At 43.8% G+C, this 24,637-nt stretch overlaps 1 protein-coding gene across 2 annotated transcripts in view; it reads left to right on the top strand.

Annotated features, from left to right (window-relative positions):
• The window catches only part of CRISPLD2 (cysteine rich secretory protein LCCL domain containing 2), a 61,224-nt gene that overhangs the window by 11,208 nt on the left and 25,379 nt on the right, over positions 1 to 24,637 (top strand). For both annotated transcript variants that reach the window (XR_008598371.1, XM_055000707.1), the window contains exons 2-4: positions 2,917 to 3,212; positions 20,160 to 20,278; positions 23,903 to 24,035. Coding sequence is in view for 1 of the 2 variants with exons in the window: in XM_055000707.1 (XP_054856682.1) it covers positions 2,964 to 3,212; positions 20,160 to 20,278; positions 23,903 to 24,035 (501 nt within the window). In the remaining variant the exon portion in view is untranslated. The remainder of the gene's footprint in view (positions 1 to 2,916; positions 3,213 to 20,159; positions 20,279 to 23,902; positions 24,036 to 24,637) is intronic.

Raw genomic sequence — 24,637 nt, forward strand, 5'->3', positions numbered from 1 at the left:
GCGGGAAAACAGTGGCAGGTTTTAATGATTTAAGCAGAGCTGCCCAGTGCAATGCATTTTACCCTTGGCCCAGATGGGGTGTGTGAGTGTGTTAAACAAAGATTCAGTCACAGGCAAATGAGTTTAGCAATTCATCTGTAGTATAGGTCAGGAAACACTAATCGTTAGGGAAGGATCCGGGCCCAAATGGTAATGGCTTAAAATCTTGGTTTATAGAGTGGAGGGGCTGAAAGAACTAGTGGAACACGGTGGTGTGATTTAAACACATCCTGGGGGAGATGAGAGTTCTCTCATTTCCCCTGGGGAGGGGCAATTATCAGGTAGGAAGCAGCAAAGGGGGAAAGCAGAGGCAATGTTTCAATATGAGGAGGGGGGGGGGTTCAAATAGATCTAAGCTGGGCTTACAATGGGATAGCATTTTATGAACCGGAAGAACTTACATTTCAAACTGCTGCCCTGCTAAATTCGGCCCCCTCCCGTTCACTCAGGGCTTTTTTCCAGCTGGAACGTGGTGGAACGGAGTTCCAGAACCTCTTAAAAATGGACACATGGCTGGTGGCCCTGCCCCCTGATCTCCAGACAGAGGGGAGTTTAGATTGCCCTCTGCGCCACTGGAGCGGTGCAGAGGGCAATCTAAACTCCCCTCTGTCTGGAGATCAGGGGGCGGGCCACCAGCCATGTGACCATTTTTGCCAAGGGTGATTTAAATTTTTAAAAACTCCCCCCTTGTTCCAGCTGACCCAAAGTGATGTCATTGGTCCAGGGAGCGTGCACGCATTTTGCGTGCGCACATGTGGTACCAGGGGCACCACTTCCTGCACTGAGTTCCACCACCTCTTTTCCCAGAAAAGAAGCCCTGCTTTCACTGAGTTTGGATTCACTTCAATTGAGGAAGAGAACTGAATCCTCAAGCCAAATGCTTCAGGGAAAAGGGTTTTGAGGAAGGAATGGGAGCAAAAGATGGTGCACTTTGAAGGAGTCCCTGTCCCAATCCCTGGGCATGTGGGGCAGCAATGGAGAAGGGTTAGTAGTGAAATTTTCCATTCTGCACGAACTTTAAAAATCGTAGTTTTCTGCCTCTCCTACCCACTGCCCTGCATTTTCAGTACTGCCCTGTATCAGTCAACTGCTCACCTACACCTCAAAGTGGCGATGTAACAACAATAACAAAAAATCCCAAATCATCTTCAGCAAATGGGTCTTTCCATTGCTTTGACAGTTTGGGCACTAGGCCACTACAAATTCAGAGCGCTGGCTGCAGGGTCCGCCTCCGTGTTATGCTAGGCAGAAACAGCTCATAGCTCATGTCTGACCCCTTCAGCCCACCTCTTTGGGAGCGCCTGCCAGCTCTTTCTATTAAGAGAGGAATTCTTCATGGTGCTTGGCTAGCTTGCCTGCTTGTCTTAAGATCCATAAATTTGAGTTTTAAGGTCGTTTAAGGCCCTGAACACAGTATAGATTGATGGGCAATGAGCCTTGGGCTCCTGTTAGAACTTGGAGAATTACAGCTTTTGTTGATTTATTTTTACAGCAAATTAAGTTATGTTTACATTGAGATGGGCTTCGAGAGAACATTCTGATGTGTGCGCTGTGGCTTGGTAGGTGAGCACCTGCTTTGGCACGTAGAAGGTCCCAGTTTCAATTCTTGGCATCTCCTGTTGAAAAAGTATCTCAGCAGATAACGGGAAAGGTCTCTTCCTGAGACCTTGGAGAGTACGAGTCAAAGCAGATAATACCGAGCTAGATAGACCAACGGTGTGATGCAGTAGAACGCAGTTGCACATGTGGGAGAGTTCCCACAGTGATTGAGTAATGTCAGAAGCCCTGGACCACACAAGACGTGGCCACAATTTGGCTGTTCCCCACACTACAGTATTCTAGGTTCTGGGAAGGGCAAAGCTCATGTGGAAAGGAAGACAGACAATAGATTCTTCCCACCTGGGCCATTTCCAGACGGCTTACCTGCCTCCGGAACGTCGCGCCATCTTGCGGGGAAAACGTGAAATATTGCGTTTTCTCACACGAGTTTTGCGCGACGTCGCGCAAAACTCGGGCGAGAAAACGCGATATTTCGCGTTTTCCCCACAAGATGGTGCAACGTTCCGGAGGCAGGTAAGCCATCTGGAAACAGCCCTGGTCTATGACTTCTGGCCTTAAGCGAGCAGTACAGAAAGGAAGTGCATTGCAATGACTTCCATGCTGAGAAAGCAAAATCTGAGGGTGCTTTCAGATGTTTGAGAAAAGCTACTTTTAAAAATTGTGCTTTGTATTTGTTAGAATAGACAAAAATGATAAACTCACATCTCATCCTACAAAGAACTTACAGAGTTTCAGTTTTAAAGTGACTCACTTTTCACCCAAAACAAAAAAACATCCAATAGCCTTTTACTGAGACCGATCAAAATTGCACAGCACAATGTGCAAGTTTTTGCACTCTCTGGAACTCTTCATCTGGAGAGGGGAAAGGAGAGGAGGGGACAAGAATCTTTCCACTCATCATGTGAAGGCCTTTGTTTGCATTCTATGCACGGGTCATTTTGTAGAAAAGGGGCTGGAGGAACTCATTAGCATAACTCATTAGCATAACCTATTAGCATATGCCACGTCCCTTGCCATCACTGGAAGTGTGTCATTGGCATAACCGATTTGCATATGCCACACCCACCTGACGTCACCTATCTTGGCTGTTTTGGACCCACTCCTGGCCATTCAGAGCCGAAATTGGGCCCAAAATGGCAAAAAGGGGCAGAAAATGGCCGGAAAGGGGCCCAAAATGGTCAGGATCGGGCTGCTGCTGAGTGGGGAAAAAAAAAGTGGAAACCCTTCTTGTGAAAATGTAACTGCCAATAGTTGATCAAATGTCTCTCTGATGCCAAATGTAATGCCATTTCCCCTGTTCTTCTTCCTATGTTCTAGTTCAGAAGAAGCTCCTTTGAAGGAAGTGTTAGCTCCTCCTGCAGAGAATGGCCGGAAGTCCCACTCCATCTTGGGCTCTCATCCCATTTGGGCTGCTCTTCTTAGCCCATGGAATCCACTGCCTGTTATTGCCCAACGCGACCCACCTGGAAAGCATTCTGAGCCGATACCAGGATCAACAACGCCACTCGAGGACCAAGAGAGCCATCTCCAGGTCAGACAAAGAGGAGATTCTGATGCTTCATAACAAATTAAGAGGCCAAGTCTACCCTTCAGCATCCAACATGGAGTACATGGTGAGTTGAAAATGCTTAGCGAGTCCAGGCACACTTCAGGGCTATTTCCTCGACTCCTCTTAATGTTTCAGGATATACAGTGAATCATAAGAACATACGAAAAGCCCTGTTGGATCAGAGCAGTTGTTGACCATCGAGTCCAGCGTCCTGTATCACACAGTGGCCAACCAGTTACTCTTTAGAGCCAATAACAGGGCGTATAGGCCGAGGCCTTCTCTTGACGTTGCCTCTCGGCCTTGGGATTCAGAGATTTACTGAGGTTCCCAAAGGAATTCTCCTTTCAGAGGTCTAACGTATAAGGAAACAAAAATCCAGTGGCGCTTCTTCACATCTGAAGAAGTGAGCTGTGACTCATGAAAGTTCTTACTAAGTTAAAGGTGGTCAGCCTTTAAGATGCTCCTGGACTTTTGTTTTATTTGGCTGTGACAGAATAACATGAATATCCCTTTGCAATTTGCACATGAGGCACAGACTTCTTACATCTGAATGCCTGACTGTCATTCACAAGCTGCTTGAGTAGTGGTCTTGTAGCTCCTAGAACTCCACTGAAACCACATGAAGGTCTGTTGGGCTTGAAGACCTCCAGTTGTCATGCTAGGAAGGGAATGCCACCTTGTGATAATTTCTGGGCTGCCTTTAAAAATAGCATCTTCATGCCCAGTGCCTTGAACCCACCATGAAATGTGTGGTACACACATGCTGTGTCCTTAGGGTTACCAACCTCCAGGTGGTGGGTGGAGATCTCCCAGAATTACAACTGATCTCCAGGCCACAGAGATCAGTTCACCTGGAGAAAATGGCTGCTTTGGAGGGTGGACTCTATGGCTTAATACTCCGCTGAAGTCCCTTCCCTAAACCCCACCCTCCCCAGAAGCCACCCCCCCAACTCTCCAGGCATTTCCCAGTCTGAAGCCGGAAACTCTGCATATGCTATCAAGATGACAATCGTGTGTCTTTCTCTGCCCCTCAGTGGCTGCAGCTGCTTTGGGTGGAGAAATGCATTATGACATGTCATCAGTTTTAGGCCCTCTCGCAAGGGGTCTGGGCTGAGACGGCGAGAACACAAGCGTGTGACTGTCTGTGTCTCCTCCATATTTATCGTAACGTGTAATTCCATCCCTCGATGTGGCCCTGAGGCTAACCTCACCCCGCCCCCCTTCAGACCGCCTGCCTGAAAGAAATTCCAACATGAGGAGGTTTTCCCTCAAGTGGTTTCCCCGAAGTCCAAATTCAGCTCAGATTTCCACTCCTTGAGTCATTTCAGTTGGAAAGGAAGTGTTAGTAGGTCAGGTCAACAGAACCCGGCCCTTTGCTAAGCGTACAATCGTGATTTGTACACAGCCTCCTACCAGATCTCCTTCTCGATGTTTCGAATCGTCACTCGCCCGTGTGACCAAGAAACGTAATCCAGATAGGGGCTATGCAGATGAGGGGACAGAGTTATGGATGGTTCTAAAGGTCTGTCGCTGTGGAAAGAAGCCATTCCAGAAGCTCTGAGTGCGGACACACAGTGTTAACACATATACCCCACATTTCTTCCGTACTTCAGGGGGGAAAGCTCTCATAATAGAAGAATACAGCTAATATGATTTAACATTATTACCTTGGGGGAGTGGGTGCCTGTTATGCAGTCCGGGAAGATTCTGCCCTCCTGGCAACTTGGGAAGAAAGTAGAATTCACACCATTTCTTCTCCTCAGCATTCTGAGATGGAATGGCTGGCTGTGAAGGACTTTGCAGGATAAGGGAGCTGCGTGTGGCCAGAAAGGGTTGCTTCCCACTTAGTGAAATAATGTGGTGAGAAGAATTTCAGTTTATCTCAATGAGGGGCGGTTTGCTCTCCTTCGCTGGTGTCGAATTCAGATCACAGCCATCTTTAAAAACAGAAGTTTCACAACTGACTATTGCTACGGTAGCTTCTTCTACGATCGATATCTCATGAAAATATTGCTGGTTTCCTAAACTTTAAGTGGTGCTCTTCATGGGTTAAGCTTTTCCATCATTGTTGACCAAAAAAAAAAAAAAGCTCACATAGATTCACCACATTTCTAAATTCTGAGAAGCGATTAAAAAAGAAAAACCATCCTACAATAGTTTTCCATTTCCTTGGCAAAGCATGAAGGCTACAGCTTGGAAGTCTTCCAGTATGAAAAGTTTTCTTAAAGGCTTGATTGCTGAGGAATACGACGAGCACTTGGGTTTTCATACCACCCTAGTTCTGCAAAGGGTTTACCGAGAATATTACTCGGATTGCATGATGTTGGTTATGAGAACTAACCACAGAAAAAGAAAAGGAACAGCACCCTGTTTATGCCTTCTACTAGAGATACTGCAACAGATGCCAGGTCGATCGTACTTTCTTCACAAAGGACTGCAAGAAACATACATGCAGAGTTCCCGGAAAGTTTCCCATCCAGGCAGGGAATGGATTCAGACATGCTTAATTTTAGCAACGCTGGGTACCTTCCAGGGGTTGTTATAAACAAGCAATTGAACTGCTCTTGGCGGTAATTATTTACTGCATTTATACTCCACCTTTCTTTCCAATGGGGACCCGAGGCAGCTCACGTTGTTCTTCTCTCCTCCATTTTTCCCTCACAACAACCCTGTGAGGTAGGTTAGGCCGAGAGTATGCCTGGCCCAAGGTCACCTAGTGAGTCTCATTGACAGAGTGAGGATTTGAACCTGGGCCTTCCAGATCCTAGTCTGACACTCTAACCACTACGCCACGTTGTCTCTTGTGGGTAACAGTCTTTGATGATTTTTCATTGTCCAAATGGATCAGCTCTAATGAAAAACAATGGATGGAAACAATTTGCACTTTGAAAACACTGAAAATGTACAGAAGCGGACTAAGAACCAATGAGACCTTCTTAAATCAAGTTATAAGTCCATCTATCGTAATATGCACCACTCCCTTACTGGCAGTGTCTCCCAAAGGTATCACAAGACGCTGGAGTTGAGATCCCCAGAGGTGTGAGTAGTGGAGAGTGCCCTCAAGTCGTAGCTGACTTATGGCAACCCTTGGTGGGGTTTTCATGGCAAGAGACTAACAGAGGTGGTTTGCCATTGCCTGCCTCTGCAGCCCTGGTCTTCTTGGGAGGTCTCCCATCCAATTACTGACCAAGGCCGACTCTGCTTAGCTTCTGAGATCTGATGAGATCAGGCTCACCTGGGCTATCCAGGTCATGGCATAAATGAAATCCTGCCTTCAAGTCATAGCTGACTTATGGTGACTCCTGGTGGGGTTTCCTGCCTTCAAGTCATAGCTGATTTATGGTGACTCCTGGTGGGGTTTTCATGGCAAGAGACTATCAGAGGTGGTTTCCCATTGTCTGTTCCTACAATCCTGGTCTTTGTTGGAGGTCTCCCATCCAATTACTAACCAAGGCCGACCCTGCTTAGCTTCTGAGAGCTGACGAGATCAGGCTCACCTGGGCTATCCCAGTCAGAGATGTAACCAAGCACAAAACAGAATCATGGATCAGGTCCATTGTGCTAGAGAAGGAAGAGGTTAACTCTCCTACCCCAGATCCAGTTGCTCATTACAGTTATGTTTCTTGGTCTTTTGCTATGTGAGATCTTTTGTAACTGAAAAATGCTAAAGGTTGTACCCGGGACCTCGACGAGCTCCGTTACTGTGTCATCATGGGCCCTGCTCTTTTCTCAAATCAGTACAGCAACATTTAGAGGCATCTCAGATATTCAGTCTCTGATAACCGGAGGACCACATTGACTGATTTGCTGCGATGGCTTCTTTGGGTATCAAAGTCTCCATACCGCTGTTGAGAATTGTATTGTTCCCCCTATCTTTAGCCCCAAGAGATCAGAAGGAGAAGTTTTGGGGTGTAACCTCCCCCTCTATCAATCTCCATCCCATGTAGATGGGGCATAGGAGAGGCCGTGCAGTAATTTCTTGCATGGCAAAAAACCCAGTTTTTTTAAAAGTAGCATCTAAAAGAGGGAGGCAGTGGAAAATATTTATCTCACAAACTTCCAGTTCTTTCTCCAGCAATCATTTTGGCTTTGTTAGTGAACGAAGAACGTATAATTCCTTTCTAAGAAGTTTGTATTTTCTGTTCCTTCAAAAAAAAAAGTCACATATTTATGTAGATAGCCCCTGGATTTCCATGGCATATGCCTTTGATTTAGGGCCAGTTTTCCAGAGATAAATGAACTGAATGAAAGCTGATTTAGTGCGGAGCTAAAAGGAGGCAAAAATGCTATGCAGAGGAGGTGGCCAGAGCTTGGTGATAGAGTGACTGTCTGAAATGTACCAGGTTCGTTCTGAGCATTGCCAGCTACAGTATATTGGACAGCAAGAATAGAAAGAGTCATCTGGGATCTCCCAGGGAGCAGCAGTGGCTGGTATTGGGCCAGAAGACCATTCAAAGTAGATCTACACAGGCTGTCTGGTCTGTTCAGCTCTCAATGAGAGGTTTTGTCAGCTGTGCTACATGAACCACTTAAGTGCAACCAGGGCTTTTTTTCACATGGTCACATGGCTGGTGGCCCCGCCCCCTTATCTCCAGACAGAGGGGAGTTGAGATTGCCCTCCGCGCTGCACTGTGGCACGGGGGGGGGGGCAATCTCAACTCCCCTCTGTCTGGAGATCAGGGGGCGGGGCCACCAGCCATGTGACCATTTTCTCCGAGGGCAACCCACTGAGTTCCACCACCTCCTTTCCTAGAAAAAAAGCCCTGAGTGCAACTGATCCCTGAAAAATCTCAGCATCTTCAGCCTTTCGAAATGGGGAAGGTGCTCCAACACCTTAACTGACTCAGCTTCCTCCCTCTACTCTTTTCCAGCTCAGAATAATTATTTTTTTTAGATATAGCATTCCCAAACTGCACACTATTCCAAATGAGGCCACACACCATAGGTCTATACAGGTGCATAACAATACTGGCAGTTGTAGTCAATCCTTTTTTCTAACTCGGAGTTTGCCTTTTGCACAACTGCAACACACCGAGTCAACATTTTCATGGAGCTTTCTACTGCACCCCGAGATCTCTTTCCTGGTCAGTCTCTGTCAGTTCAGACCCCACCAGCATACTTTTTAATTCCATTTGGCATCACCCGAGACAGCTTCATTTGCTGTGCTATTGCTTCTCCACCCAATTTGGAGATATTTGCTAGGAGCTCTTTGCAATCCACCTTGTTTTCACCACCCTAAATAATTTCATATCATCTGAAAACTTGGCCACTACAATATTCACCCCCCCCCCTCATTTCACATAATTTATGAACAAATTAAATAGCACTGAACCAATCATTGTAGGACCTCTCTGGTTACTTTCCTCCAATGTGCAAATTAGCTTTGTGACGTCAGCATGCGGCCAAATCTGATTGGTTATGAGGAGTCATGGTGGTGTTGTGATGATATCGCATTATGTGATCCCTGATTGGCTAGAATCACTTTTTAGGACTAGTGCTTCTTGTTTTTTAAAACGGCATGTGAAGCAGTTGCTCATTATGAAAGGAGTGAGCATAGGCAGTTTTTTGACACACACACACCCCGCACACACTACTGTTTGCAAGCAAACTTTCAGCATAGCCCCTGCTATGAACTTCCCTTCCCCTTTCTGGACTCGGGTTGTGCGTTACGCAACAAACTCCATGTGTGTGCAATTCAGTGGCAGGTGTATGGACTACATGGTAGCCCTATTTGTTGGATCCAGCTGCAAATCTGTTTGGGCTTCTGTTACTATTCCAGACCTGCGAGGGCAGCAGCATCCCTGCAGTTTCTCAGAAAATAAACACAAAACTGAACCGGGGAGCCAAATGTATTTTCCTTGGCTTCCAGGCCGCCTAGTGCTCACGGCTGCAGCAGGAGACTCACCCAGCCAATGTCTATTTACTTGTCCAACATGGTTACTGCTTCATGTTTGGATTTGTCCAATGTGCTTTTCTCGTGGCTTCCCCCCCCCCCCACCTCCCCCAGGCTCTGTGGGGCATATAAAAGAGCCTCACAGACTACGCAGAAAAAGACGATACTCGATGATTCTCCTGGGATGGGCCCATAATCCACCTTTCAGCGAGTCCTATTTACCTAATAAGACTTGGAAATCGTAGCGTACGCCTTCAGAATGCAAATTTTTGGAGCCTTTTGTGTTTTCTGAGAGATGTGTGTATCCTCCACGGGGACTCTTTCGTACTTTTAAGACCGGGAGCGGGTCTTAAACACAGAAAAGGGGACGGATTAGCAGATGGTTTCTATAGATTATATTGTTTGCATTCCCATAGCGAAATGTTCCAATTAGAGCGGGTACTAATTGGAAGCAATTAGCTTCAACATGTGTACTTGGAGCTGTGCCTGAGTCCCCTCCTCCCCTGCCATGCTTTGGCTACGGAAGATCATACTATCCAAGCATAGATGTACTTAAATGACCTAAACCCACTCAGATTTGCCAGGAAAGCTAACACCTGATGTACATAGCCGGCTCTTGGTTTTGCTTTATGTTTAACAAATAAGATAAATTATAGGCAGTTAATTCCATGACAAATTCACTTGCATGTTGAATGCCTTTCCTTGTTAATAGATCCAGAGGAGTTAGCTGTGTTAGTCTGTAGTTGCAGAATAGTAAAGAGTCCAGTAGTACCTTTAAGACTAACCAATTTTATTGTAGCACGAGCTTTCGAAAAACACAGCTCTCTCTTCGTCAGATGCATCGTCAGCTTTCGAGAACTACAGCTCTCTTCATCAGCTATATTGTCAGACGAAGAGAGCTGTGGTTCTTGAAAGCTGACAATGCATCTGACGAAGAGAGTTGTGGTTCTCGAAAGTTTATGCTACAATAAAGTTGGTTAGTATTAAATGTGCTATTGGACTTTTAACTATTTTCCTTGTTAAAGAGCAATAGCGTCATCGCAAAGACTAGATCCCTGTTGCTTTCTGATTGGTGTTCCAGTTCTGGGTTTCTTTCTGTGGAATTTGGTGCCTTTATATCGAGGCACCAAATTATATTCGAGGCACCAAAAGTTATATTATAACTTTACCATCGTTTCCATTAGAATCAGGCTGTGCTTCTGGGCCTTCTGTGCTCTGGCCAGTCTTCTCTCCATATTCATGCCCCTTTCCTTTTTTAAAAGCAATCCTGTTGTGTGTATATTCTCCATCAGTAGATAGCTGTTGCTTTTCTGTTTGTTTGGCTGGCTGGCTCGCAACTCGTCCTCTTCTCGTCCTACACACAAGCTAGCTGTAGTGGTTGGACTACAGCTGTGTGTATGTTTCAGTATGCAATTGCTGTGAAAAATTGTATGTAGGGCATTCAGTTCGCTCTTCGCCAAGCCTGACCAATAGACTTAAGATAGTTCCCAGCACCCCACTCTCCTTCCTATTTAAACCTGTTGCCACATTTGGGAGCCGGGGGGGGGGGCGATGATGGTGTTTACCTGGTTGCTTCCTTGACATCTAAGGATATTACGCTGCTCGAGGGAGCAAGGCATTATGTTTGCCAGGTTGCAACCTAGAGATCCAGTTTTGAATTCCACAGTGAAGTAGGTGGCTACTTCCCACTCATTCCTTAAGTTCATGTTCCTCTTCTTCCTCCGATGTGGCAGGTACAGCTAGGGGTGCCAACTCCGGGTTGGAAAATTTCTGAAGATTTGGAAGTGAAGCCTGGGGAGATTGATGTTTGGGGAGGGGAGGGACCTCAATAGGGTATCATGCCATTGAGTCTCTCTACACGAGACACCTCGTTGCGTGTTTGTGAAGTGTAGGGAGATGCAATGTTAGCTGGGAAGGGCAGTTTAAAAAGACAGAGCTGGTGGAGGTCGCTCCTCAGAGGGTTCATCTTCACTCCTGGAAGGCTCTGTCAATTTCACTCTCCAGTCTAAAACTGTGTGGGATCGCAACCAGAGGGCAGCAAGGAATGGAAATGGGCTGGAGCTGCCTTCTGGAGCTGGACTTGGAACTGGAGAGATTTTAATGGGTTGAAGTTTCCCTTCTGGCATTTCACAGCCCCTTCACATAGCTCCAGTGCATAGCAAAGGCTTTGCCCTGCCCCTGGCTCTGTCTTTTTAAACTACCCTTCCCGGCTACCCTTGCATCTCACCACATGTGTTCTTCACATGCCAGATGTCTCGTGTAGAGAGACTCATAGAGTCCACCTTTCCAAGCAGCCGTCTTCTGTGTTACTGATCTCTGTAGTCTGGAGATTAGCCGTAATTCTGGGAGATCTCCAGACCCTATCTGGAGTTTGGTAACTCTAGGTATAGCCAGGTCTGCTTCCTGTGGTGTGAGTCAGGGCCCAACCCTTAGAGCAACAGCCAATTTCCACAAAAAACGGCTCCAAAACAAATTAGGAAAAACAGATCATAAATTAAAAACGAGTTGACACTTCCTGTTTGGGATCCATGGAGGTCTAACGCAGCTCCACTTGCGGAGCTGACCGGACTGCCGTTTTAACCGGCCGGCGGGGTGAAAATAGCCCGCGGCCGACTGCTCTCAGGCGGGGAGCAGGCAAAGAACGCTCAAGACCCTAGGGTGAGCTAGATCTCGGACGAGGGGGGGCTCTACACAACGAGTCTCCCCCCGATCCTTGAGGTCCCACCTTGCGACGGGTCGGCTATAATCTCTGCGGCAGTTTTGGGGCCAATTCGGCTGGCATAAGACCTACATACCCAAGCATCGATTGGGGGAAGAAGCTGAGAGGGGAACTTAAAATCGAAACAGCGATTACAACCCGAGAAAAAGTGAAGAGAAGGTAAAGATCATTATCTTCTGAGACGGGACAGATTGATAAAAACAGAGAGGAAAAAAAGTAGATTTTTAAACTGCAACAGACTAGTGAAAAGGAGGGGAAGACTCGGCAGGAATCGAATTTAAAAAGAGACTAAGTTTAAAGAAGTTATTAAAGAAATGGGACTATTGTTTTGAATACCTGTGGCTTTGGAGCTGTGAGAAAAAGACACCATCGCGAGATCTGCTGTGGGAAGACGGGAGACAGGAAGTGCGTAATAACAATAGAGTGGCTGGAGAGAAGCGGCCCTTGCTGGAGGGCAGGAAGTAGGGAATCGCCATTTTTGAAAGGGGAAGGGTCGCGGCTTCAGCGGAAGAGGAAGTAGGCCATCTTGGATTACAAAATCATAGAGAAACCATAGAGAAAAGACGCCCGACATTTTGGACTCTTTAAAATTTAATTTCTATAAGAAGACCGGGACATTTAAAATAGAAAAACGTTAAATTTTACGCCACGGAGTTAAGGAAGAGAGCGGATTCGTGGGAGCGAGCTAAAGCAAGCCCCACGATGTCAAAAAAAGAGTGGCAATCGGCAATAGAAAACCTGGATAAAAACCTGGACAAAAAACTTTTAGATATGATTAAAGAACTTAAGGACACGAAATTGGAGCTGATAAAAGAGGTTAAAGAGGTTACACAGACAGTAAAATCGGAGCTGTCAGAAGTGAAAAAAGGTATGGAAACAATACGAAGTGAATTACAAGGAACGCAGCAGAGAGTTAAAACAGTAGAAGACGCGATGGAGAATTTAGCAGACACGCAACAAACAGAGATGAGATTGGTGAAGGGGAGAATGTCAGTTGCAGAAACTAAACATATGGAGAAGCAGCTACGTTTTCGTGGCTTGCCAGAAGTGGAAGGAAAGTCAGCGCAAGAACAGATGACTGAGGTGTTGGCTGAGTACCTGGGGAAGGAGGAGGAGGAAGTTGTGGCTATCCTAGATGTGGCATACCGTGTGAATTCGAGAATAGCAACCCAGAGGAAACTACCAAGAGATGTGATTGTGCAGTTTACAACACGAAATATGAAAGAGAGGATTGTGACAAAACAGTTTCAAGATCCATTGGAGATTGATGGCAAGACGATTATTATAATGAAGGAACTGCCCAGATCAGTGTTACTGGACCGGAAAAAATATAAAGTGCTAATTCAGATTTTGAAGGACATGAAAATCAGGTACAGATGGGAGTTACCGGAAGGAGTGTCCTTTGAGTTTGGAGGGGCCAAAAAACGCATCAGATCTGAGCGAGAGATGGAGCGATTTATTAAGGACAATGAAAAAGACTTACCAACAAGATCATGAGTATGGAGTGTAAAGTATTATCTTGGAATGTAAATGGACTAAACTCACCGAATAAGAGGAAAAATACTTTTCACTGGCTACTAAAACAAAAATGTGACATTGTTTGTTTGCAAGAGACCCATATCAGAAAGCAGGATGTAAAATATTTAAAATCTGGAAAATTGGGCAAAGAATATGTAGCGGCCTCCAACAAGAAAAAAAGAGGAGTGGTGTTGTACATAAAAGAGGAGCTACAGCCAAAATTTGTTATGAGAGATGTGGAAGCTAGATTTGTAGCAGTGGAATGTATTTGGAATTTAAAGAGAGTGTTGGTAGTCGGACTTTATGCACCTAACGGTGCAAAAGAAAGCTTCTTTGAGGATTTAAGGAAGCATTTAGACGATCTTGCATACGACCAGATAATTCTTGCTGGAGACTTCAATGGAGTGACAGACTTGGAACTAGACAAAAAGACTACAACGGCACAAAAGAAAAGAGGACTATTACCAAAGCTTTTTTTTGAGTTGATTCAACAAGAGACTCTTGAAGATGTATGGAGGAGAGAATATCCTAAAAGCAGACAGTTTACTTTTTATTCTGCAAGGCATTCCACATTATCAAGAATTGATATGATCTGGGCCTCAAAAGACTTAGCATTATGGACTAAGGAGGTAGAAATAATGCCTATGGTAGGCTCAGATCACAACCCAATTATGTGGAAATTTGGAAAAAAGAGAAAAAGGAAAGCATGGAGAATAAATGAGGACTTGTTACAGGAAAGAGAGAATATGGAAATACTGAGAAGAGAGACAAAGTTTTTTATACAATACAACGTGAATAAAGAAGTACCAACCAATAAAGTTTGGGATGCTTACAAGGCGGTTGTAAGGGGCATACTAATGGACTTAAATGGTAGAGCAAGAAAGAAGAAAGAGGAGAAAAGACATGAGATTGAGGAGAAAATAAAAGCCAAAGAAATACAGCTAAAAAAGAGACCAGGGAAAAAGAAGGTATACCAGGAAATTAAAATACTTCAAGAACAGCTAACAGCAATGAGCAATAAAGAATTGGAGTGGAATCTCAAAAGACTGAATCAAAAAGCGTTTGAGGGTGCTAATAAACCTGGGAAGTACCTGGCATGGCAATTGAAGAAGAAAAGGGAAAAGAAGATAATAAATAAAATTTGCGAAGATAACAAAACGTATTTGGAGCAGGCTACCATTAGTAGAGCCTTTTATAAATTTTACGCTAAGCTGTATAATAAAAAAGAAGTAAACAAAGAATCAATAGCGTCATATTTGGAGAAAACCAAACTTCCAGAAATCTCGGAAGCTTGGAGAAATAAGTTGAATAGTGAAGTAACTGACGAGGAAATAAGTAAGGCAATACAATCTGCAAATCTAGGAAAGGCGCCAGGGCCAGATGGACTTACGGCTAAATTCTATAAGACAATGGCTAATGAACTGGCACCATTCCTAAAAGAGGTGATGAATGGGGTTTTAAGGGATCAAAGGATTCCAGAAACTTGGAGTGAAGCGAATATATCATTGATCCCAAAAGAGGGCCAAGACCTGACTAATGTGAAAAATTATAGACCTATATCGCTACTCAACAATGACTATAAAATTTTTGCGAAGATATTGGCGGAGAGATTGAAGGGGTGGCTCTCAGAAGTCATAGAGGAGGAACAAGCAGGCTTTTTGCCAGACAGACAAATAAGAGACAACTTAAGGACAGTGATCAATGCTATTGAATATTATGACAAGCGTTGTGACAAAGAGGTTGGTTTCTTCTTTGTTGACGCTGAAAAAGCGTTTGACAATTTAAACTGGGACTTTATGTTTGCCACTATGGAAAAGCTACAATTGGGAGAAAGATTCATCAGAGCAATTAAGGAGATTTATAGAGACCAGACTGCAGCAATTGTGGTGAATGATGAATTGACCAAGAAATTGACGATAAGTAAAGGAACAAGACAAGGTTGCCCGTTATCTCCATTGTTGTTCATTTTAGTATTGGAGATTCTGATGATACAAATACGTCAAGATGATGAAATTCGTGGAATAAAAATAAAGGACTATTCATACAAGGTCAGAGCATTTGCGGATGACATAATGTTAATTGTAGAGGACCCATTGGAGAACATGCCAAGAGTGATAGATAAGATCAAGGAGTTTGGAGACTTGGCAGGTTTCTTCATTAACAAAAAGAAGTCAAAGATATTATGCAAAAATATGACTAAGCAGAAACAACAATTGTTAATGGAAACTACGGATTGTGAAGTAACAAGTAAAGTGAAATATTTGGGAGTCGAATTAACTGCAAAGAACATAGATCTATTCAAAAACAATTATGAAAAACTATGGACTCAGATAGAGAGAGACTTGATTAAATGGAATAGATTGAATTTGTCATGGTTGGGCAGGATTGCAGCAGTTAAGATGAATGTGTTACCAAGAGTAATGTTTTTGCTACAGACAATACCAATCATCAGAGACTCCAAACAATTTGAAAAATGGCAGAGGAAAATATCAGATTTTGTTTGGGCAGGCAAGAAGCCTCGAGTGAAAGTGAAAGTTTTACAAGATGCAAAGGAAAGAGGCGGAATGCAACTGCCCAATCTGAGACTTTATCATGATGCAATCTGCCTAGTTTGGTTGAAAGAATGGATGACATTAAAGAACAAGAAACTATTAGCCCTAGAGGGATATAAAAAAATATTTGGATGGCACGCATATTTATGGCATGACAAAGTAAAGGTCAACTCGATGTTCCTGCATCACTTTGTTCGGAGAAGTCTATACATAATCTGGAAGAAGTACAGAATTTATCTACAAGAAGGAACCCCTTTGTGGGTGGTTCCATATGAGGTGATAGACCCGAGAGCTGTTGATAATGAACAACAATGTTTAACGTATAAAGAAATAACTAAAACTGAAGCATCCAAACTTAGAATAAAGACACAAGAGGAACTATCACCTAACTACGATTGGTTCCAGTATAGACAGATCAGAGACTTATATAATTCGGACTCTGTAAAGGGAGGTATACGAATAGAGAATTCGGAACTAGAGCAGACCCTTCTTAAAGAAGATAAGAAAAGAATATCCAAGGTATACCAAGTACTGTTGAAGTGGTATACCGAGGATGAGATAGTTAAAACACAAATGGTGAAATGGGCTATAAACTTTAATAAAGAAATAACAATGGAGGCATGGGAATACTTGTGGAAAACTACAATGAAGACAACGACATGTATTAATATCAAAGAGAACATTTATAAAATGATCTATCGTTGGTACATGACACCAAAGAAGATTGCGCTAGGGAATTTGAATACTTCTAATAAATGCTGGAAATGTAAGAAGCATTGAGGGCTCCCTCTATCATATGTGGTGGTCGTGTGAGGTAGCCAGGCAGTACTGGGGGGAAATAATAAGAGAAATGAGTGAAATTTTACAATTTCAAATTAATAAGAACCCAGAACTCCTGCTACTGAACTTGGGAATGGAGGGAATTCCAGCCCAACACAGGACGTTGATATTTTATATGACAGCAGCAGCTAGACTTTTGTATGCGCAAAAATGGAAAGTACAAGAAGTGCCAACTATTGAAGATTGGACTTACAAATTGCTGTATATGGCTGAAATGGACAAGATGACAAGAAAATTGAGAGATCTGGACTCAGGGCAGTTCAACACAGACTGGGAGAAGCTGAAACAATACCTGGAGAAGAAATGGGAGGTGGGAGGAAAACTGTGGCAGTTTGAGAACTACTGAAGTATTGAAGTAGAGGGGGGAGACTTTACCGGGGGGAGAAGAGATAAATGTGAATTAATAAGCAGTCAGATTAATAGATTGACATATATATAGATATATATAGGTTAACAAACAGAACATAGAGAAAATAATTAATTATAAGGACTAAATATAAGGAGCGATTAACTAACAATATTTTCTTTTTTTTCTGACAAGTTTTGTACCAAACTGAATGTCTGAAGATATAGATGGGTCAAATTGATTGACTACGTGAGGAGAGATATATAGAACTATTATAAAAAGATAGAATGAGTAATATATATAGAGAATAAGTCAAATTGTTTGATATAAACGAATGTATGATCTATATGGTTTATGATATATAGAAATACCTGAAATTGAAAAATTGGGATAAATTGTTTATCTAAGATGGAAACAAAGGCTTACAGTTTGGGCATATAATGTTAAAAATAGTTAAGGATGTACTGCTTAGAATAATGGAGAATATATATTTGTTTTAGATAGAGGAAGTTAATAAAAGTAAGGGAAAGGGGACAAAGGGTTGGAAAGCTGTTGGAAGTCAACAAAAAGGGGGGGAAAGGGAGGGGGTTAGAGATGAAAAAATTGGGGAAAATTGAATGTAAATGTGGAAATAATGGATTCTAACCCAATAAAAATTTTTCAAAAAAAAATAAATAAATTAAAAACGAGTTTATTAGAGCTAATGCGCATTTCCTGTCAGTGGATAGATCCTGTTCTGTTCAAGTGCGGCCCCCATTCATTTATATTGGGCTTACCCCAGAAAATATCTTGCTGAGTTGATCTCTACAGTGGAAGGCTGGTGGCCGGTCTTCAAGGGTAAAGGAAAACGAATCCCATAGCATGTGTTTTGGCAGGCTCCCTTCGTAAGCCAGATGTGAACAATGTACAATCTTAACGGCATTGCCGGCCAAAAATAAAATTGCCCCAAACCACTTTGCAAGTCTAATAACATGCACTTCCATTGTATGTTTTCATTATAGAACAGTAGTAAAGACAGTGGAAGGCAGCCAAAGCCAAGCAAGTTCTACGTTGATTAGGAATCCAGAATGGAAAATAAGCAAAGGAATCGGAGACTTAAAAGGCCAGGCTAGTCATCAGCAGTGCAAGTTTGGGGCTGATGACAGAAGGGAAGCAGGACAGACGGGCTTGTTGTGGTGGGCTCCAGGAGCGTCTCAATTGGAATGCACCAAATTTACACCCACAAAATGTTTAGGGTAAAAATGCCACCTGACTCCAAACTTACCTTTTAAAGTAACTGTTGTGGCTTTTTACAACTCTTTGAACACTGTTGTTTTCTTCTGCCGGACTGAATAATCTTAGACAATCAGGGATCATGCAGTGAGTGAGATAGCCACAATGCTACAAATCTAACAAAGCCATTTTCTTCTTCCTGGCTGCATCATCTAAGACAATCAGGGATCACATAGTGAGTGAGATACCACAATACTACAAATGCAACAAAGCTCTTTTCTTCTTCCTGGTTGCATAATCGAAGATAATCATTTGTAGCCACAATGCTACAAATCTAACAACCCATTTTCTTCTTCCTGGCTGCATAACCTTAAACAATCAGGGATCACATAGTGAGTGTTATAGCCACAATGCTACAAATCTAGCAAAGCCATTTTCTTCTTCCTGGCTGCATCATCTAAGACAATCAGGGATCACATAGTGACTGGGATAGCACAATGCTACAAATGCAACAAAGCCATTTTCTTCTGCCTGACTGCATACTCTTAAAACAATCAGGGATCACAGCTTGCTGCAAAGCCAGTTGGGTTTGTCTCGGTAGTGTCATCATGGAGGGCAAGTGAAGTAGCAGTGCCCTCACCGGAAGAGAAAGGAAATGTCTTTAGGCAATTTGGTAATGCCTTCATGTCTTGTGGTGCTGGTCTGCAAGAATGGTGGGTTTTTTGTCCCTCCCAGCACTGCCTGGGACAGTGGGTGACAAAGGGTTATTCTTTCATGGCAGTGATGGGACAATGTATTGGAAAGCTAGTCTTGGGGTAGCAGAGGATATTTTAAATTGATACATAGATGATGTGAAAGCCCTCCACCTGCCACCTGGAGATCCACTGCCAGTTTGAAAAGACAATACTGATCGCGATAGACCGATGGTCCATTCAGTATGAGGCAGTTTCATGTATATGTTCAAACTACAATATCCATATTGTGAAGCTTATGGAGCAAAGCTCTTTCAATGAGTCACACCTCATAGATTACCCAGGGGTCTATCACCAGGGCCAAGATGAGCTTAATGGGCTTCCATTCTCTCCGATTTTCTCAAGGATGAGTCACCAGGTGGAAAGGTCACCACAAGGTGACTAATGTTGGCCTTGTTACATGGGAAATTGTTCTCATGAAAGACTTCCCCCCGCCACCTCCAATTGTTCACATCTGGCCTCTGGCAAAGCTGCTATGGAATGAAGGCAATTTATCATACCTGACATGTTTCACCATGCTCTAGTTATTGATAATCAGAGTGCTCAAAATATTTCACACAGATCATCCAAACCTATTAAACTGGAGATTAAACTGAAAATGCAAGCAATTGAACCTGGGACTCTCCAGATAAAGTGTGGCTTTTGTTGTTGTGGATTTTCCGGGCTGTATGGCCGTGGTCTTGGCATTGTAGTTCCTGACGTTTCGCCAGCAGCTGTGGCTGGCATCTTCAGAGGTGTAGCACCAAAAGACAGAGATCTCTCTGAAGATGCTAGTCACAGCTGCTGGCGAAACGTCAGGAACTACAATGCCAAGTCCACGGCTATACAGCCTGGAAAATCCACAACAACCATCATTCTTTGGCCGTGAAAGCCTTCGACAATATAATGTGGCTTTTGTGTTTTCCAAATCACGTACCGGTTTATTAGTGCCAAATGAATAATTAGATATACTGCATGCCCAGCAGATATTCTACCACTGAGCCACGGCTCCTTCCCCAGAGATCAAAAGTTCTCTGAGCAGACTTGTCTCCCCCTTGCTATGCAAGATTCCCTTCTTGGCCACTGTGGGCACCCCTTGGCTTTTCCTGTGGTTGCAAGATTGCATGGCCCGTGACTGGACTTCCTTTTGGTTGGCTTTGATCCGCTGATCTAGAATCCTTTCCTCTTTCTCTTGTGCAGACGTGGGATGATGAGCTGGAGAGATCTGCCGAGTCCTGGGCCCAGGAGTGCATTTGGGACCATGGCCCTGCCACCCTCTTGATGTCAATTGGTCAAAACTTGGCAGTTCACTGGGGCAGGTAAGAGCAGCATCTCCTATGGAAATCTTTCTGGGATGGGGCTACCAGTGCGGCTTGAGAGGGTCAGTGTGAAAGGGAAGATCTTTGTTTGAAATGTTTCCCAAAAGATCACTCTCTGAAGATGATGGGGCTGGATTCATCCCTCTTTTAACAACAACAACAACAACATTCGATTTATATACTGCCCTTCAGGACAACTTAATGCCCATTCAGAGTGGTTTAAAAACGATGTTATTATTATCCACACAACAAACACCCTGTGTAAGTGGAAAACACTTCTGCACTTCTGCTTACACAAGGGGGAACTAGAATTTCCACAGGTTCCCTCTTTTGACTTCAGTCCCCTGCATACATCCCACATTTTTCCAAGCATCCCCCAGCCCTCAGGAGTAGCTTTTTGAGGGGAGAGCAATTGGATCAGTAATAATAAGAAGAAAAGATCTGTTGTGTTCCACAAGCAAACTCTGCTCAAGATTCTATGGATTCCACTCAATGTACATAAGACTTCCTGGCTCACAGCACCCGGTCTTAACCAGTATGCAATGATGGCACATTGGCTCTAGTTATTCAAACGACACTCAATCAGCATTTTCTGAAATTCTCTCTCTTCATTCTGGAACTCTCTGGGTTTTTCACTGAGCACACTTGCGCAGAATTTGTAGATGCTTATTTAATGCCGGAATGGCCGCAGATATTTCCCATTAAGGACCTTCTGGCCTTTTGTACCCTGGAAGCGCACTTAGGCCCAAAACATCTTTGTTTACACATCTAGAGAACGTTCGTCTTGTCTGTTTGTCTATTTGAACCTTGTCTGTTTGAGTCTGTGAATTCCTTCTGACCACACCTGCCAAAATATCTTGTAGAACTTGCCAACGTTTCTAGGAACACACAGACAAGAGGGAAGCAATTGCATTCACAAAACATTTTATTCTAATTGATTGGGGTTAATTAGAAATTCAAGCCTCTGTACCAACCACAACGTGCACATATGTTGAAGGGTACTCATCACTGGAACTCTGTTTTTCAATAGCTTTTGGCTGGTGAGCTTCCTATCTGTAATTCTGAGAATTCCATGCACTGAAGTTAATACCACTGATATGTTTGCTGATCTAAACATCTGGATTGTTCACACAGTGGCATAGCAAAAAGGGAAATTGACACATGATTGTAACATAACAAAATCCCCTGTATGGATGAGAAGATATAGGAGGAGATGAATGATTTCAGTGGCACAACGTGCACTATCAAGTAGAGAGCCAGTCTGGTGTAGCAGTTAAGAGCGGCAGGACTCTAATATGGACAAGCAGGTTTGATTCCTCACTCCTCTGCTTGAAGCCATCTGGGTGGCATTGGGTCAGTCACTGCTCCTCAGAGCTCTCCCAGCCCCTCACCTCCCAGGGTAATTGTTGTGGGGATAATAATAACATCCTTTGTAAACCACTCTGAGTGGACGTTAAGTTGTCCTGAAGGGCAGTTTATAAATCGAATGTTATTATTGTCTCTTTTAGTTCCGGGTGCAGCTAATGATGGGACAGCAGCAATTTACAGAGAATGTCCTGACGATGACCCACCCTAATTCTGACCTGCATGTTTTACATGCAAAAGCTGCTACTTCTTGCGATATAGTTTGCCTGCCCAAGGAAGGGGGCTTTGGCCAGCGACCCTCAGAAGGGAGTGCGGCTATCAGACGTGTCCCTGATGAAACACGCTGGGATCGAGAGACTGAAGTCAAGGCCGAGTCCTCTGTAGAAAGCAAAAATCTATATTTGGTTTCTGAGCACAATGTTCATATTGCAGTTCTCTTTAATCCTCCATGGGCATCTGGCTGTTGTTCCTTGTCCATCTAGAGCCTCTTTTTCCAACCGGAGCCCCTTTGTGTGCATTCCCCAAATGCAAACATATGTGCGGGTTACTGAGAAATGTACTTTACATAATCCCTGATGAATGTTTCATCCTAACACGGTGGCCAGAGTTTTAAAAACAGGATTGTTTATCCAGTTGAATGTTTATGCCCCCTCTAAATGGCAAGAACTGGCTGAAGGTGCACTTTCATGTGAATCCAGACTCATTTTCTTGTGCCTCCCAAAATATGATTTTATATACCTAGTTGGAAGAGAGAGAGCACACCTGTGAAGAGTCTTTCCCTTACTGGAGATACCAAATAAGCACAGGTGGCTTCAAGGCTTTCTTCGAATGTGTTCTGATCAGAAGGCATCGCTGTGGGGCAGATTTGCCTAAGCACCTTGAGGTGCAAGCAGTGCAGAATCCCAAACTTCATTTGTCTTCTTATGAGTAGGCTGTCTTTTATAGAGGCCATGCTAAAAAAAACACACACTCTTATTTTTCTTGTAGAATAACATGCCCAAACTCCCAGCAAAATGCTTAGGGAAATAATACATCTTTTCAGGGCTTTTTTTCTGGGGAAAGAGGTGGTGGAACTCAGGACCACACAATGACATCACTTTGGGTCAGCTGGAACAAGGGGGGGAGTTTTAAAAAGTTTAAATTGCCCTTGATGAAAATGGTCACATGGCCAGTGGCCCCGCCCCTGATCTCCAGACAGAGGGGAGTTTAGATTGCCCCCCTGCGCTGCTCAGCGCAGCTCAGTCTGGAGATCAGGGGGCGGGGCCACCGGCCATGTGACCATTTTTAAGAGGTGCCGGAACTCTGTTCCACTGCGTTCCCGCTGAAAAAAAAGCCCTGCATCTTTTTCATTTAGAAATGTAATGTGCTTGGTGCCAGGAGGATCATTTTGGGTGGAAATTTCAGAGAGAGGGCGCCACCACAGAAAAGGACCTGTACTTTAATAATATAATTATAATAACATTCTATTTATATACTGCCCTTCAGGACAACTTAACACCTACTCGGAGTAGTTTACAAAGTATATTATTATTATCCCTACAACAACCACCCTGTGAGGTAGGTAAGGCTGAGAGAGCTCTGAAAGAGCTTTGACTGCACCAAGGTCACCCAGCTGCCTTCAAGTGGAGGAGTGGGGAATCAACCTGGCTCTCCAGATTAGAGTCCTGCTGCTCTTAACCACTACACCAAACTGGCTCTACTTTGCTCATCTGATGAGCCTGAGAACTTGGCAATGAAGCAAAGACATTTTGTAGACACAAATACCTTTTGTGGAGGTAGCATTCTTGGTAGAATCAAAATGTCCCTTTGGTTTCTTAGTGTTGGATAAGTATTGTTACAGAGTAGAGAATTTGCACAGCAGATAAAGAATCACAGACACGTGTGTTCAGCTTCTAAAATAAATGTTTACTACATATATAGGGAAAAATAATAAAGGGTACATTGGAGATAAAATAAAGAAGAGCTAACTTAGTTCCTACATCCTTACATCCTGGAGATAACGGTCTAACTAACTGGAGAGCAATGGCGTCTGACTCCTGAGTAAAGAGAAGAATGTCAATTGCCCCCCAATAAACCTGGTCAGCCAATAATCAATCCAAGATCTGTTCATTAAGCATGCAACTCCCCTTTTACCCTGGCAGGAAGAACAACTCGACATCTAACTGGTCTTATGCAAACTAGTTGTCTCTAACTAAACACAAACAAATTAACTCTTTCATGACTGAAGAGAATGACACTTGTAAAAATCCCAACACCTAGGTACCGATCTCCAGCGTTCCATGTCCAGTCGTGGTATGATGAAGTTAAGGACTATACATACCCATATCCTCATGAATGCAAGCCATGGTGCCCAGACAGATGCTCGGGAGCTATGTGTACGCACTACACACAGGTAAGGAACAGCAACCTGTGGTTGGAACTTGTAGCCTTTTCTTACAAGTTTTTGTGGCGTCGGTAGATATGTACATATATCTGCATAAGAAGCTGCCTTACAGTGAATCAGTCCATCTAGGTGGTATTGTCTACTCAGATCGGCAGCAGCATTCCAGGGTCTCCGGTCGAGATCTTTCATGTCACCTACAACCTGAGATGCCAGGGTTTGAACCTGGGACCTCCTGCATGCCAAGTGGAGGCTCTCCCACTGAGCCATGACCCTTCCCCTGGAAAAAAAATGAGTAAAAACTCAGAGTCTCTTACACAGAGATGCTCAAGTGAAAGATCGTACACTTGTTCTCCCATTGTGGATACACGTGCACAGCTAGGGAGACAGAGGACACTTGAATATAAGACCACACAGTCACTTGAGCGTCCCCATCCAAGATGTCATGTGTAGAGAGACTCTGAGGCCAGCTGAGAACCTTTTGCAAGAGGTGTCATCTGATATCATATCAGTGCCCGTTTCGGACTAGGTCTTAAGAACATAAGACCATAAGAGAAGCCATGTTGGATTAAGCCAATGGCCCGTCCAGTCCAACACTCTGTGTTACACAGTGG

Source organism: Eublepharis macularius, chromosome 16 (genome assembly GCF_028583425.1).
Source record: "Eublepharis macularius isolate TG4126 chromosome 16, MPM_Emac_v1.0, whole genome shotgun sequence".
NCBI lineage: Eukaryota > Metazoa > Chordata > Lepidosauria > Squamata > Eublepharidae > Eublepharis > Eublepharis macularius.